The sequence below is a fragment of the Centroberyx gerrardi genome, chromosome 8 (genome assembly GCF_048128805.1).
Source record: "Centroberyx gerrardi isolate f3 chromosome 8, fCenGer3.hap1.cur.20231027, whole genome shotgun sequence".
NCBI lineage: Eukaryota > Metazoa > Chordata > Actinopteri > Beryciformes > Berycidae > Centroberyx > Centroberyx gerrardi.
The window spans coordinates 19788679-19803565 of record NC_136004.1 but is presented as its reverse complement, the minus strand read 5'-3'; the positions used below and the strand labels follow the sequence as shown (position 1 = coordinate 19803565).

Below are 14887 nucleotides of genomic sequence, written 5' to 3'. Positions count from 1 at the left end.
ATATCAACCAGGATGATTAGTATTATGAATATGATAGTAGCCTAAGGAGGTGATAATATTGTGTTATCTGAGTAGACCAAGCTTGAGTATCCACCTGCTGCCTTTATAAGTGGAGCATATGGTCTATTTTAGCTTCACCCGACTCTTGTCCCTCTTCACTCCGCCTGCCTCTGTCTTCATCTTTCTCTCACTCTCTCTCTCTCTCTCTCTCTCTCTCTCTCTTTCTTTCTCTCAGGGATAACTTCACTAACTTCTTAAACTTCATGGGCCATCTGTCCTACCAGTGTGACAGGCTGCTGGGGGATGGAGAGATGATGGCCTTCCTGCAGGGGGAACGTTATGACATCGCCATCCTCGATGCTTTCAACCCCTGCTCCTTCATCCTGGCACGCAAACTTGGTAGATCTACTGTACAGATTCATATTCTCTGAATTTCAAAGGTTGCTGATAGTCTATCAACAGTAGGGTTGGGATAATATGTTGAAATGCAATGCTTTTATTACATCGTATCGTGGTTGTATCGAACCGTGAAGCCCATATTGTGTATCGAATCGTATCGTGAAATAAACATATCGTCCCATCCCTGATCAACAGTCATGAATAAAGCAACATCAGCTCAAATCCTCTATGTCTTTTACTCTATTTACTCCAGGTGTCTACTATGTAGCCTTCTACCCCGGCACTCTGAACGGCCCTCTGTCCATCGCCCTCCCCAGCCCGCTCTCCTGTGTCCCGGTCTTCAACTCCCAGCTGTCCGACCACATGGACCTCTTGGACCGTGCAAAGAACCTCCTCTACTCTCTCCTGGCTCCCATAGGTAAGAATGGTGCTACTGAGGAGGTGATCACATACTGTCAAAGATGAGATGGTTGTTGGTTGCGTGTACATTGTGAATGTTTACATTACCCCCGTTCGCTCTATTATGTGCTATTATCATTGATCTATCCCATTATTATTTGCATCTGCAACAGCCCAATTTCTCCATGGAGATCATTAAAGATTAAACTTTACTGTTAATGGCATTTTCCTGAGTCACCCATATAGTTTCCAATGCATCCTGATAGAGTTCCCAGTGAAGCATTAGTTGCAACTAGCAAGTACGTGGAGGCTAATACTGTCTGACAAAAAAATAGTTATAGCAGGTCAAATCTGAGTGACTGGAGGCTTCTTACTGTTGCAACTTCTGTTTAGATATTGTGCTTTCTAATTGCCTACCTTTCCTCCTGGTTTTCCCCCCCAAGGCCAAGAACTGGTGTGGTCGAAGTTTAGGGAAGTAGCGGAGCGCCACTTAGGTTCAGGCTCGCCCCCCGGCGGTCTGGAGGAGTTTTACCATGGAGCCGAGCTCTGGGCCTTCAACACCGACTTTTCCCTGGAGTTCCCCCAGCCTCTTATGCCCTACACTGTGTTGGTGGGAGGCCTGCTGAACAAACCTGCCAAGCCTCTGGATCAGGTCTATTCTATTCTATTCTATTCTATTCTATTCTATTTGTGTCAGTAAGATTTGGACATAGAAAAGCTGATATGAAGTCAGAGTCAAGTTTTTAAATTAACTGACCTCCTTCCCCCTCTCCTTCCCTCTCCCACTTCCCTCTGCACTTCTCACCCCCCCCTTCCTTCTCTGCACTACCCCCCCCCCCCCCCCCCCCTTCTCTCCCACCCTGCTTCCCTCTACACACTTCCTTCATTTCCTTTCCCCTCCACCCCCCATCCCCGACTCCCCGTCCCCTCCTGACACTTCAGGACTTGGAGTTGTGGATCTCAGGTTATGGCGAGGCAGGTTTCATTGTGGTGACCCTGGGGTCCATGGTCTCCTCCGTCTCTGTGGACCGTCTGTTGGTGGATCTGACTGCGGGCTTCTCCAGGGTCCCTCAGGGCGTCATCTGGAGGTAAAACCATTATGAGATTCACACAGATACGAAGAAATTGGATTTTTAATTGTTAACCCTAACCTTAACCCAAAAAAAGCACATAGAATCTGATTTTTTTTCACCACTTAGACAACTATGACAAGATCAAATCTGTCCCACAAAGACAGAAACAAATTCAGTATTCCTATTTATTTAAGGGTTCCAGGTAGTTCCCATAACTTGCAGTGTTTTTCCAAACCTAGGTATGACCCCGAGCGATGGCCGTCTCACCTGGACACTCCTCCCAACCTCAGGCTGGTGGACTGGCTGCCTCTGAATGACCTGCTGGGTAGGAATAGGGGCCGGGAATAGGCGTCATTGTCTAAGTCACCATTGTACATCTTTTCTGAATCAGTCTGGCATTTTACTCTTTTAACAGCCAACTCTTCTAAACTTAGCTCCTGGTTCCAACTAGATAGGCAGCTTATATGCAAAACTCACGTCTCAAAATACTAGTTACCACACTGTTCAATGTGGCCTCTAACGATTGAGAGGGGACCAAAGTGTTGAATTTTAGAAATGTGTCCTGTCAGGCAGATTGCAGTAGGCCTAGTATTGGGCGACTGCAACACATGCAGGAAAACAGTGAGATTTCTATGACGATTGCATCTGTATGAGTGTATGAGCTGTTATCAGTCTGTACTACACACAAATATTCTTTCTTCCTTTACTCAGTAATGTAACTTCTTCCTAGTAAAGACATTCTGTCCTGTAAAGTTATCAATAAACTGCAAACCCCATCTCTCGCTCGCTCTCTCTCTCTCTCTCTCTCTCTTTCTCTCTCTCTCTTTCTCGACAAAACAGACCAGTGAGTTATGAAAAGCTAATATGGTGAAGGAAGAGAGGCAAAATACGACCCATTTGGCTTTCTATAGAGAGAAGTATTGCTGCATCTACTTCCTAATGAAACTCTCTCTCTCTCTCTCTCTCTCTCTCTCTCTCTCTCTCTCTCTCTCTCTCTCTCTCTCTCTCTCTCTCTCTGTTTCTCAGGCCATCCTAAAGCCCGTCTCTTCATCACCCACGGTGGTCAGAACAGCCTGCTGCAGGCGGTGTACCATGCTGTTCCTGTGCTGGGAATCCCTCTGTTTGGAGACCAGTTTGATAATGTGGTGAGGGCCGAGGCAAAGGGCCTGGGCGTCACCATCAGTCCCACACACATCACCAGGGAACTGCTCAGCTCCACGATTCACACGCTCACACAGGACAACAGGTATGGAACTGCCACGGATGGATAGATAGAGGAGGATGGATAGATAGAGGGATGGATGGGTGCCATTCATGATGCAGTTAGGAAGTATAGAGAAGTCTGTAACCACTTGCTTCCCCTCTCTTCTTCTTCTCTCCCTCCTTCCTTCTCCTTTCCCCTTCCCTAGGTTCAAGTCTTCAGCCCTGTCCCTCAGCAGGATCCACCGATCACATCCTGTCCCTCCAGGCCTCCGGCTCACCCAGTGGGTGGAGCACATCCTGCACAGTGGAGGTGGGACTCACCTGCGGCCCATCTCACTCACTCAGTCCTGGTACCAGAGATGCCTGCTGGACGTGGTGCTGCTTTTCTCCCTGGTGCTGCTGGGACCTGTAGTTCTCTGCTGGGCTCTATGTAGGAGCAGGAATAGCAGGGTTGAACACAAAAAACTACAATAATGGCACAAAGCTCTCACTCAGGGACACTGTTCAAATCTATACCTCAGTTTTGTGTGACTTGTTTTTCGGGGACTGTATTGCATACTGTATGAACACTGTATAAATTATGACTGTTTTTAAAATCTAATTTGTTGCTGCTCTAAAATGCTGTAGGCGATCAATCAATAAATCCATGCTTGATGATAAATAGTAGTTGAATCATATAATTCACTCATTCATCATCAAATAATAAAGGGGTAGCAGGGTGGGATAATGATTTGGGAGACCTTCCCTTTACCACAGGACCTGGGATCAAGCTGCCTTGTCAGCAAGCATTTGCCCTACTGAAGTGTCCTTTAGCAAAACACCGGATCCCTACCAGGTCCAAGGGTCCTGTTCTGTAGCTGACCCTGACCTCTGACCTGGGGGAAGCTTAGGGAAAAAAATCCCTAAGGGATCAATACAGTGTTACATGAAATGGGCCTGCTCTCTTCTGACAAATGTTAAGGGGGAAAAAACAACCATAAAAAGCTGCTTTTGGTTTCAGGTAAAAGTGTTCCACAGTCTGCAAACGATTTTCCGGATCCATGTAAGAGTTAAAGTAAGATTACTTTTACTGGCCTATTACTGAGTAAGGATTTTTTTTCCGTTCCTCTTCCCTCGTTCAGCATAGAGCAAAATTACCCTTCAATTCTGATCTGGGGTCAGCTTTGTCATTTCTCTGATCATTGTTAAGCTTAGGGAAAGGGTCGCCCTTTCTCTGTCCCCATTTTGAGATAGATGCATACATAGATACAAAGTAACATACATACATATACACTGTACAAAGTTTTTAGCATGAAAAATAAAGCAACAGAGGGCTGAGATGCAAAAACAATTAAGAAAATGTTTCCATGAATCTAACTTGAAAATATAAAGGCGAAGGCACTTTTATTATTATTGCAAAAAAGTCAACATAAAAAAACAACAGTTTTCAGAACCTTTAGTGTTGCTGAAACCTTTTCCTTTAATGCTGAGCACTTTTTGTACCACATTCACTCTCAGTGAAATAGTCATTATGCCAAGTGTCTTGCCCTCTCCCTTCCCAGCGCCACTGTGTCTACCAGTCGCCTCATTTGTACTGCAGCGCCACATTGTCCAACACCTCTCTGCTGCTTTGACCTGGCTGTGCTGCAAGCCAGGGGTGGCTGGCTGTACACCGACACACACACACACACACACACACACACACACACACAGATACACAACACACACACTACCCTATCATGGCTTGATGCCATTTTGAAGCAAGCAACAACACAGAAGCATGGCTCGGTTAGGGTGACTGTGTGTGTGTGTGTGTGTTTGTGTACGTGTGCTTGCTTGCATGCTTTGTGTGTGTGTGTGTGTATATGTATGTGAGTAACAGGACACACTTGACCCTTCTATAATCTGCTCTACATTGCAAAGGCCGGTATATGTGTGTGTGTGTGTGTGTGTGTGTGTGTGTGTGTGTGTGTGTGTGTGTGTGTTTTGGGTAGCATTATGGTCTACTGGCTCTTCAGTTATTAAGCACCAGCACCACCTGCAAATCCCAACTCTGACCCCCACTCCCCCTCTGCTGCCTTGCTCCGAGTCTCCTTCCCCTTCCTCAGCGAGACACGAGCACAAAGGCAGCAGCACTCCGATGTTCACGGTCAGCGCTCCGGCCTGACCGGGCCTGCAGGACCCCCTCTGCTCCGCTCCCCGCTCCGTCCTCCCCCCCTCTCCCTGCATCTGTGTTGGGGGTTAGCAGGGAGGAAAATATAGATTAGCAAGGAAATAATGACCAATTAGGACGGCTTGTTCTTTGCCTATTCAGCTGTCTGTTCCTTGGTTCTTTCTCTGCTTTTCATTTGTCTGTTTGTCTGGCAGTTGCAGGTGCCAGTGAGTCTTCCTCTGTCTCGCACGCAATCTGAAACGAGCAGGGCGAAACAGACGAGTCCATGACAAGACCGGACAACGGACAAAAAAAAGAAAAAGAAAAAGACTATAAACAAGCTAACTAGAGCAAGGCAGAATAGGAGAGAACAGATCAAACAAAGCAGAACAAAGCAGAGCAGAGCAGTACAGCAGAGAAAGGACAGGACGAAACAAAGCAGAAAGGAACAGAAGGGAGGAGAGAAAGAGGGCAGAATAGCACAGAATAACACAGACAGCATAGCAGAAGACAAATGTGCACAAAATTGTAACTAGGTTTTGAATGAATTAACTAGAATGGTGGAACTGCACTTTTACAATTCTGTTTATTTATTTATTCTTTTGGATTTGTAAGTTGGGAATTTTAAAGCAGAGAATACATAAAAAGATTTAGACTGCAGATTTATGTGAGCCACCATAGGAAAAACAAAAGTCAAAGATCTATCTCATAGATGTTACACCTCAATTATTCTATTCTATTCTATTCTATTCTATTCTATTCTGTTCTAGGTCTGGTCTGGTCTAGTATATTGATGTGTAAAATCCATTTTCCATCCCTTTTAATCTGTTGATGTGTAAAATGATCTTAAATAATAATCTTTGCCGAGTAATATTAGGAAATTAAGAAATATTCATCATCCATTTCAGCATTCTATTCTATTCTGTATTTCTCTTATATTGTCTACTCTAGTTTAGTTTAGTTTAGTGTAATCCAGTGCAGTGTTGTGCTCTGAAGTTCTAACCAGCCTTGTTCAAAACTTAATACATCTTCTGTGGGTTAGAGCGCCATCTAGTGACCAGACAGACAGGCTTAAGAGTGACTTTACTGTGACTTTACTGTGCCGTCATCCCCTCTTCTCTCTGTCAGTAACTGACTGTGAAATTGTCTGACAAACCATACCATTTGTATATGAATGCTCTCACAAATAAATAAATATAAACACACAAGGACAATGTTTTACGCCACTTGAAATGTCTTTCTCCATAATACAGTATGTAGGTAGAGCCTATACATCATGCTATTACTATCTATTTAACGCTATATCATGGTATTTTTACAGTAGACTGAAAATAAAATGGTAAAATTCACATCATTTCATGCCTTGACATATATTTTGTCATAGAGTTTTGTCAACGGCCTCTTGTAAATGTAATGTGTTTCACTATTACTGTATGAAATATATCAACTGATACTGTAAGTATTGTTTGATTTGTTGCTTGTTAGTCGTCGTACCACTTTATGAGTTGGGTGCTGATTTTTATTAGTGCCATCCTTAAACCTGTCCACTGGCAACCACGAGGCACCATTTAATACTGGGAGTGTATTGATTTAACAGGTTTATAATCGAAACGATCTTGATTGGTTAGAGCGCTGCAGTTTGATTGGTCAGTAATGACAAAAGGGGCGGGGTTAGACGTCAGTGTTTATGTAGCCTAGCCTGCTGACCGTGCGTAACAGCAGCAGCACCAAGGACTCTGCAATGTGATTTCCTGACATTGTTTTTTTTAAATACAATATTTTACCCGTTGTCCTAACAGCAGTATGCAGCTGCCTTCGACATGGGGAATCATTAACAGGTGAAGCACAGCAGACCGAGGAGACAGTCGGGATGGCAGGCGCTTTAGGATTCAAAGGGTGTCAGAAAATTCGCGGTCCTCAGATTAGAAATTTGCTAGAGGCAAAGGAGTTTTTCCTTTTCGACTGTGATGGGGTAATATGGCACGGAGAAGATGCGATAACGGGCGCGCCGAATGTGGTAAATTCACTGATAAGACACGGTAAATATGTGTTTTTCGTCACCAACAACTGCACCAGGCCGCGGGAGAATTATGTGAGCAAGTTCTACCGGCTGGGCTTCACCGACGTAATGCAGGAGCAGATCTTCAGCTCCTCGTACTGCTCGGCTCTCTACCTGAGAGACGTGGCCAAAGTCCAGGGCAAGGTGTTTGTCATCGGATGCGAGGGAATGCGCAAAGAGCTGCGGGAGGCCGGCGTCCCCTTCGTGGAGGAGGTCGACGCACCAGACGCCACCATTTATAACTGCGCCTTGGCTCCAGATGTCAAGGCAGTGCTGGTTGGACATGACGATACACTGACTTTTCTCAAATTAGCCAAAGCTTCGTGCTATTTGAGGGACCCGGACTGTCTGTTTCTGGCCACCGACAATGACCCTTGGCACCCCCTGTCAGGTGGAAGAATACTGCCAGGTATGGTGATGCTGCTGAGCCCCAGTTCGGTGGGCTTTATTTGCACGAGAGCTTACAAAAACAAGCAATATTGCCAATTCCAACATCAGGGTTTGGGGCCGTTCATGAATCGAATTGAGAATGCATGGTAAATTCCAATTCTGTTCCTGGAATTGGAGTTGGAATTGGAAATGCACCCAGCTCAAGGAAACAGAATTGGAATTGAATTGAAATGAAACAGAATTGATTTCCATTAAATTCCACTTCTAAGAGAGGTTCTCTTGACTTGCATTACATTATGAATCACATAAAAGACAAAAAAATCAAATGCATTCAGTCATAATGTATGCATTACGATTATGTTGTGCATTAAATACCAACTGAAAGGTACCTTTAACATTTTATGATATTCAGTGTTGATAATATATGACACTATGTGTAAGCTCAGATATGTGGCAAGTAATTTCTTACCACATATCTATCACAGAATTTCATTGAATTAAATTAAACTTCCTGAAATTCCAGTTCAATTCCAGTTCTGTTTCTTGTAGGGTTTTGGTTTTTTTTCCAATTCCAGTTCCTCAGTTGAATTGGAATTGATGAGTTCATTCTTGAATTGACCCCAACCCTGATCAACATTTCAGAAAATAAATTGTATCCCCTCCCTTGTATTAGTGTGTGTGTGTGTGTGTGTGTGTGTGTGTGAAGGAGGATAGTGGAGGATCTGGGTTGCTGCGACCCTCCACCACTATCAGTAGTCCCTACAGTAGTAAATAATGTTCAAAATGGAATCCATTCTCTCTCTTTCACTTACACACACACACATTCTTGTACTTCTATCCTGATGAGGACCATCCATTGACTAGATTAATTCCCTATCCCCTAACCTTAACCCTTACCCTAACCTTAACCTAATCCGAATTCTAATCTTAACCCTAAAACCAAGTCCTAACCCTAAAATAGCCCCTTGAAGAAGTGAGGACTCACTTCTTAACAATGTCCTCACTCTGAAGATTGGTTCTCACAAAGATAGAAGTACAGGAACACACACACACACACACACACACACACAGGGGTGGGGTGTCATGTCACTCGCATTAACTTGAATCCAGCTTGCCACCCACCACCTGCCCGTTCCCCTCTCCCCTCTCTGACAGGTTCTGGGTGCCTCACTGCGGCCCTGGAGGTGGCCTCGGGTCGCAAGGCCACCGTGATCGGCAAGCCCAGCCGCTTCATGTTCGAGTGCATCTCCAGCCAGTTCAGCGGGGTGGACCCGGCCCAGTGCCTGATGGTGGGGGACCGCCTGGAGACGGACATGCTGTTCGGGTCGAACTGCGGCCTGGAAACCATGCTCACCCTGACCGGTGTGTCTCAGATGGAGGAGGCCCAGGAGTACAGAGACAGTGAGCACTCCAGTAAACAGAGATTGGTGCCCGACTACGTGGTGGACACCATCGCAGACTTCCTGCCTGCTTTTGAGGAACTGGACTAACTGATTAGTGTCGCTGTTGCTTCTTGTATGGAACATTAGATTACTTCTATTACATTCTAAGTGCAATGGTTGTTCCTGTATTTGCAAAAAGCACAATCTCATCCAAGGCTATCAGAATCGAAAGGGATGCTGTTTCTGTTTCCCCATAACATGGCGCTGTTTATGTAACTGAATGCCCCATGTATTTTAAGATATTGACTTAGTAAGGGTATTGGGTGGTGTGTTATTTTATTGTCCACTTATTTTGTGAACAGGACACACCTAGGACAGAATATTCCACACAAGATTTCAGAGTATCCCAGTGCATAATAATACCTCAGTATTGCTTCTAGTGTTGTGCCCAGTTGTGACTTTAGACAGGCCCTCGTTACCGTTTGTGTTCCTATGAATATATTGCATTTTCCTGTTCGTAACGAGTTTATAGGTTGTGTTTGATATTAGGCTTTGCATATTCAAAGGTATTTTTGTAAAGCAGTGAATTGTTCTGTCATGCCATTTATCAGTCCATGATGTGTTTCAGACCTGGCTGCTCACCCATTGCCAAAAGGCAGAAAAGAACTTGTTGAGAATTATTTTCTCTTATACGTGTTTGACTGGGTGTGAGACTTTTCCTTAAGAATCGTAATAATGGCAATAAGAGAAAAAAAACAAAACATGAAATCTGGGTGAGCTTTTTACAGTTGTAGTAGAGACTAAGACAATCTGCCTGTCAGACAGCCAATGCATAGTTTCTTTTGGCCTTTGTCTTGTGTCTGTAATGCTGTACTACTTGTGCCAATATTGTTCTAGGTAATGAAAATCGGTTCTGAATTCCCACTGTTAGAACACATTCATGGTGGCCAGTCATACTGCACTATTGTGAAATTTCTGTTGTTAATGTTTACCATATACTGCATGTCAGCAACTCGGTAGGTACAATAAATACCTGAAATTAATTGGAAATGTGGTCTGATTCATCTGTTGAAGACAATCATGTCCAGTTATTATAAAATTGTGCTGGTCTTCTACCTGTCGGTCTACATCAAGCATCACATGGATGTCTATATCAGGTGTGACATGAAGAACAACACAGTAAATTATAAGAGCCTTTTAATCATTCAAACCCAGTAGTTCACATGAACTCAATACCATTCCACTCAGTATCTATTGTAGCTTGATATCTCGCATCCCTGCAGCCCTGTTCAGCCCCACACTCCACAAGACAGAGTAGTCAATTTATTGCACTGGAAGCCATAAAAAGGAAAAGGGACCTTCGGGTAAATTTCTTCCATCTTTTATGCGCTCCAGCCTGGCCCTTGTATCTGCGTACAGTGACTTCACAAGTGAAGTACAAAGACAAATTGAGTGACACAAAACAAAAAGCAGAGAACAATGTTGTGCTGTGCTGGTATAATGTTTGTCAAAGTAATCCTATCAACGGTCAAGGTTTGAAAACAGAAGACATATGAAGTGCATGGTTGCTTTGCTTATAAATAACAATCAAGAAGCTATTGGGATGGCTTTGCTGTGTCCAATACAACACAGAGTGCAGTGAAGATGTCCCTTAATATCAAGATACAGTACAATCAAGCATAACATCTACACAATGTTTAAAAATAAACTTCATATGTACATCTTCAACATGAATAATGTAATTCTTTATTCTAGATAATGCCTGATGTGGTGTGGCAGTAGGTCCTCTTGTGCTGAGGAACAGGATTAAGCAAAGACACGTACTGATTTCCACAGATAAGGACTTTGGTTGTGTTCATTGAGTCGCTGTGTGTCACTCTGGTCCACCACGCTGCGGAAAAGAGATCAAATAAAAAGAACAAAAATGTAAGATGTCAGTGGTGCATAATATCGATAAGGTAGATAATTGATATGTCTCGATACACTGCAATGCACACGGTTTCTAACGCTTCATTTAGGTTTATGTTTCCAAGTAATTACTTCTAGGAATATAAATCCCAGCCGTGCCTACATAAGAATAGCAAAAACATATTTATTTGTCATTAATATCTACATAAGGTGAGGCTCTACCATTATGATTAACTTGTTCAGTGTCAAATGTTTTCCTGCTGGAAACTCTTATGTCAAACCAAATTGAAACTCTGCTGTGATCCAGTCCATCTCACCAGTATGTACTTTTTGTAGAGCACTGAAACAGAATATGATATCTATACCTACAAAGGCAAACAGTAGTAACTACTTAGTGAGTGTTTTATAGGTCAAAGGTCATGATGAGGGTTTAAATGAAAAATTCATCAACAAAAACCCAATTGATAAATGCTACCAAACAATGTAAGCAATCATTTTGGCCAGACAACGGATAAAATCTGAAGTACTTTTTCTCAGTTTCACTCCTCACACAGTTGCCGCTCTTTAGCTTTGCAGCAAACGCTCTGAGCTCCGTCTAGGATGTAGACAGTCAGCTTCTCCCCTCACCTGGATGTAGTCTATCTCCTCCACTGCCAGCGGTCTCCTGCGGTATCTCTGAGGGAGCAGATGGATCGAGGCCAGGGTGTCTGGTGTGCCGGGAAGTCGGGTCGCAAGTCCCGCAGGTCTTGATAGTGGAGGAAACGCTGCAGCCGAGGGGGAACCGGGAGAGTTCTGCTGTGGAAAGTTAACTGCTAATGTTTTCAACGCCTCTTGGGCTGGAAAAGAAAGAAAGAAAGAACAACACTGTCGGCAAAAGCAATTCAAGAAGCAGAAATGAATAAAAACCCAACTGCTCAGGCCCTGAAGCAAATTCTGTAGAGGGACATTCAGTCAACGCTTGCTGTCTGTTCTCACTGTGACTGTCAGGTTTTCCATCATTCGGAGCATTGTGAAGAACGGACCCATTCCAGTTTGTCCCAAATAATTTACATATACTGATTAATGTGTGACAAGCCTAGGTGTAGATTCACAGAAGGATTGCTAAAGGAAAAATCCACCCTCGGATACTCTTACACTGTTATATATCATCAATCTGTGATGTTCAATGCATTCCAAGAGTTTCAATTCACTTTTTTGGTGTACCCACTTTCCCTCAACCTGCCTTGTCTACTTCTACTTCAGTTAGTGACTTTCGAAAACCCCCAGAGAAGGGGTTCCTCTGCGCTGTATGTGTGTAGGTGGAGAGAGCGACAGCAATAGCATAGTAAGTTTTTCAGGTTAAGAAAAAGTGGGACTGGAGAGAGAACAATGCTGTGGTGCGTTGTGCCCAGTTGGTCAAAGTACAAAACAGCCACTGAAAAGGGCATTGTACTTCACACACTACTGACAAGAGACCTGCAAAGATGCAAGCTGTGGCTGCATTGCATTCTGGTCTATTGAGGCTACTGTTGGTGGAGAAATTGGTCTCTCTGCCTCTTCTGCCATGGATTTCTACCTGTATGACTGTTGAACATCGGTGCAAATTGATGAGTCTAGAAAGAAGCTCTTGCACCTGATGTTTTAGATAGCTGAAAAATGTTCTGCTATTAAACTCCATTGTAGCTGCACTACAAATATCTCAACATGAAGTTACTTGTCTACGTTTGGCCAGTTATCCACAGGAATATGAAAAACACATCACCAAACAACAAAATGGGCCCAGAAATACAAGCTACATCATGTTTAAGGGTGGATTTTTTTTGGAAGTCATAACATCAAGCAAATATCTGCCTATTATTCACATTCTAACATACTCACCGTTTGGCTTGGGGATGCCATGTCTGTTGGGAAACTTGATCAGAGGAGCATGAGGCCGCACAGCCTGAGAAAACAACAACATCCAGATCAGACCAAGTCATGTCAGTTGAGGATGACAGTAGTTTTAACCCATAAAAATGTTAATGCTTATAGGTTTGCTAGGGTGAAATTTACAAGTGACACCCTGGCCGATAGAGACTGTCAGGTTTCTGTGTCTTGGGTGGTAGAAGGGGACGAGGGAGTAAATAACATGGCAATAAGGTGTCATTGTCGAACAGCTATTTTTAGGTACATTTCAACTCTGGGTAACTATACTTCGTAAACAAAGCTGCCGTGGTGGCCGATTCCAGAACAACAGAAATGTAATTTACCGTTAACAATTACTTCAGTTAGTAAAAGGCTTGTCGGGTCTAGTCTCAACATCAACTGTAAACAGGATGATTTAACGTTTTGCCATCAACAACAAGGGCATTAGCAAGGGTACAACGGATTTGACACTAAAATTAAGCCACGCCAAAATGAATCATCAACATTTACTGACAAAAAATAAACAACATTATCGTTCACAGAGTTCATTTGAGCACAGTATACAGCTGTGGTTGAGAAGTGGAACCTGTTTGATAACCGTACCTGAATTATTCGGGCGGTGGGAGCTGCCATTTTGGAACTGACTTTGCTCCCCATGACGACCTCACAGGTTTATTTCCGGGTACAAAAAAAAAACTGCAGCTGCTAAAAACACCACAAGAGGGAGCTGTTGTAATTTTAAAACAGTCCATACCATAGCATGCAATGGTCCATAGGATACTGTTTGCGGTAAAGGGGGCAGGGGGAACATCCAACATCCCAGTGAAAGCCCGATGATGAGAGGCATCAAAAAGCAGACGGGTTGTCAAGGTGATACAGCAAGGCTATACATCTATATAACGCATACACTTTACACAATGAGGCGTACATCAATATAAAAAAGTTGAAGTTTATTTTAGAACAAACATGTCTGTACCTTTCTGGCGATTATGGCAGGCAGCCGGTGGATCTGTTGTTCCCAAGTGTCCTGTCCTGCCAGGTCAAGTGCTCAGGCCATGCTACCCCTATGTTTCAAGACAGGATATCTAAGAATAGAATAATAAAACACCTTAATCGAATTAAAAAATAGCAGGTGCCGAGGATCGATTCGGCTACCGAGCCCGCTACAGCAAACCTGGCATTATTATACACCACATAAAGCCTTGATTTGGCTACAACACGGTGTGTTTGTGTGTGTGTGTGTGTGTGTTAACAGAAAATGTCAATGACAAGCTGTGCTAGCAAAGACGAATAACGTAGCCTACCTGTCTTTAATTTCACTCCGCCTAGAATAAAAAAAAAAGCGGGGGGTTGGCGAAGGATAACTTGATCACGTGGTCAGTGCACGTCCATCAGAAGCGGAGGGACGCAGCAGAGACTGTTTAAATAGGTGGAGATGTGTCACCAGCGGAAAACCATAGCGCACTGTAAACACATTTCAACCGCTGTGACGGTGCATGCGCGTCCGATAACGTTGGGAAACTGCCATGAAACTGTCCAAAAAAGTCTCTAATCTAAGAACAACAAGATAAACAAGCAGAATTGAGCTAATTTTATGTTTTCACGGTGTATGAACCCTACTGCAATGCATTCCCGAAGTGTTACGATTAGTGCTAGCTGCTCTGACCTCTTTCCTTTAAGGCTCTTTGGAAATGGGGTCACGCTTCTTGGTGTTTTGGCATGTAAGTCACATCATCGCCATCTGCTGGATTCCTAACTCATTACAATATTTCTTCAAAAACTTGGTAATGTTAATTCTCCATCTTAAGCAATTTGAAATTCTGTATTCTTACTATAAACTATAATAAACCTCATCTCCGCCCCTGACATTTGGGCCATAGACTGGACTTTGTTAAGAATGTAAGGTGGGCTAAACAAGGGATTGTCCTCCTAACTTTCTTATGGCAGGTTCTGAAACTATATTGTGCACACTGTCACATGGCTGTTGATGTGTTTGATTATCTAGTTAAAATGTGGTCTTTGCAGAGTAAATAAACTAAATTACGAATAAGATTGATCA

The 14887-nt window shown here is 43.4% G+C and overlaps 3 protein-coding genes across 8 annotated transcripts; 2 read left to right on the top strand and 1 right to left on the bottom strand.

Annotated features, from left to right (window-relative positions):
* The first annotated feature begins 263 nt into the window (after positions 1-263).
* LOC139927422 (UDP-glucuronosyltransferase 3A1-like) lies at positions 264-3558 on the top strand. Its single transcript, XM_071919561.2, has 7 exons — positions 264-399; positions 653-817; positions 1242-1450; positions 1741-1886; positions 2111-2196; positions 2898-3117; positions 3281-3558. Exons 1-7 carry the CDS (start codon positions 264-266, stop codon positions 3546-3548), a joined length of 1230 nt encoding a protein of 409 aa, XP_071775662.1. The 3' UTR covers positions 3549-3558.
* A 3397-nt stretch (positions 3559-6955) lies between these two features.
* Positions 6956-10054, top strand: pdxp (pyridoxal (pyridoxine, vitamin B6) phosphatase). Its single transcript, XM_071919681.2, has 2 exons — positions 6956-7673; positions 8810-10054. The coding sequence occupies exons 1-2, from the start codon at positions 7076-7078 to the stop codon at positions 9142-9144; spliced, it is 933 nt and encodes a 310-aa protein (XP_071775782.1). The 5' UTR covers positions 6956-7075; the 3' UTR covers positions 9145-10054.
* A 162-nt stretch (positions 10055-10216) lies between these two features.
* kgd4 (alpha-ketoglutarate dehydrogenase subunit 4) lies at positions 10217-14049 on the bottom strand. Of its 6 annotated transcripts, none has more exons than XM_078285431.1 (6): positions 13805-14049; positions 13432-13533; positions 12802-12865; positions 11572-11780; positions 10861-10927; positions 10217-10458 (listed from the first exon to the last, which is right to left on the bottom strand). In XM_078285431.1, exons 2-5 carry the CDS (start codon positions 13483-13485, stop codon positions 10910-10912), a joined length of 345 nt encoding a protein of 114 aa, XP_078141557.1. In that variant the 5' UTR covers positions 13486-13533; positions 13805-14049; the 3' UTR covers positions 10217-10458; positions 10861-10909. The 6 variants fall into 6 exon arrangements, with proteins under 6 accessions (XP_078141557.1, XP_078141556.1, XP_071775565.1 ...); XM_078285430.1 differs by having other exon boundaries at positions 11572-11739; XM_071919464.2 differs by having other exon boundaries at positions 10217-10927.
* Positions 14050-14887: the final 838 nt, after the last annotated feature.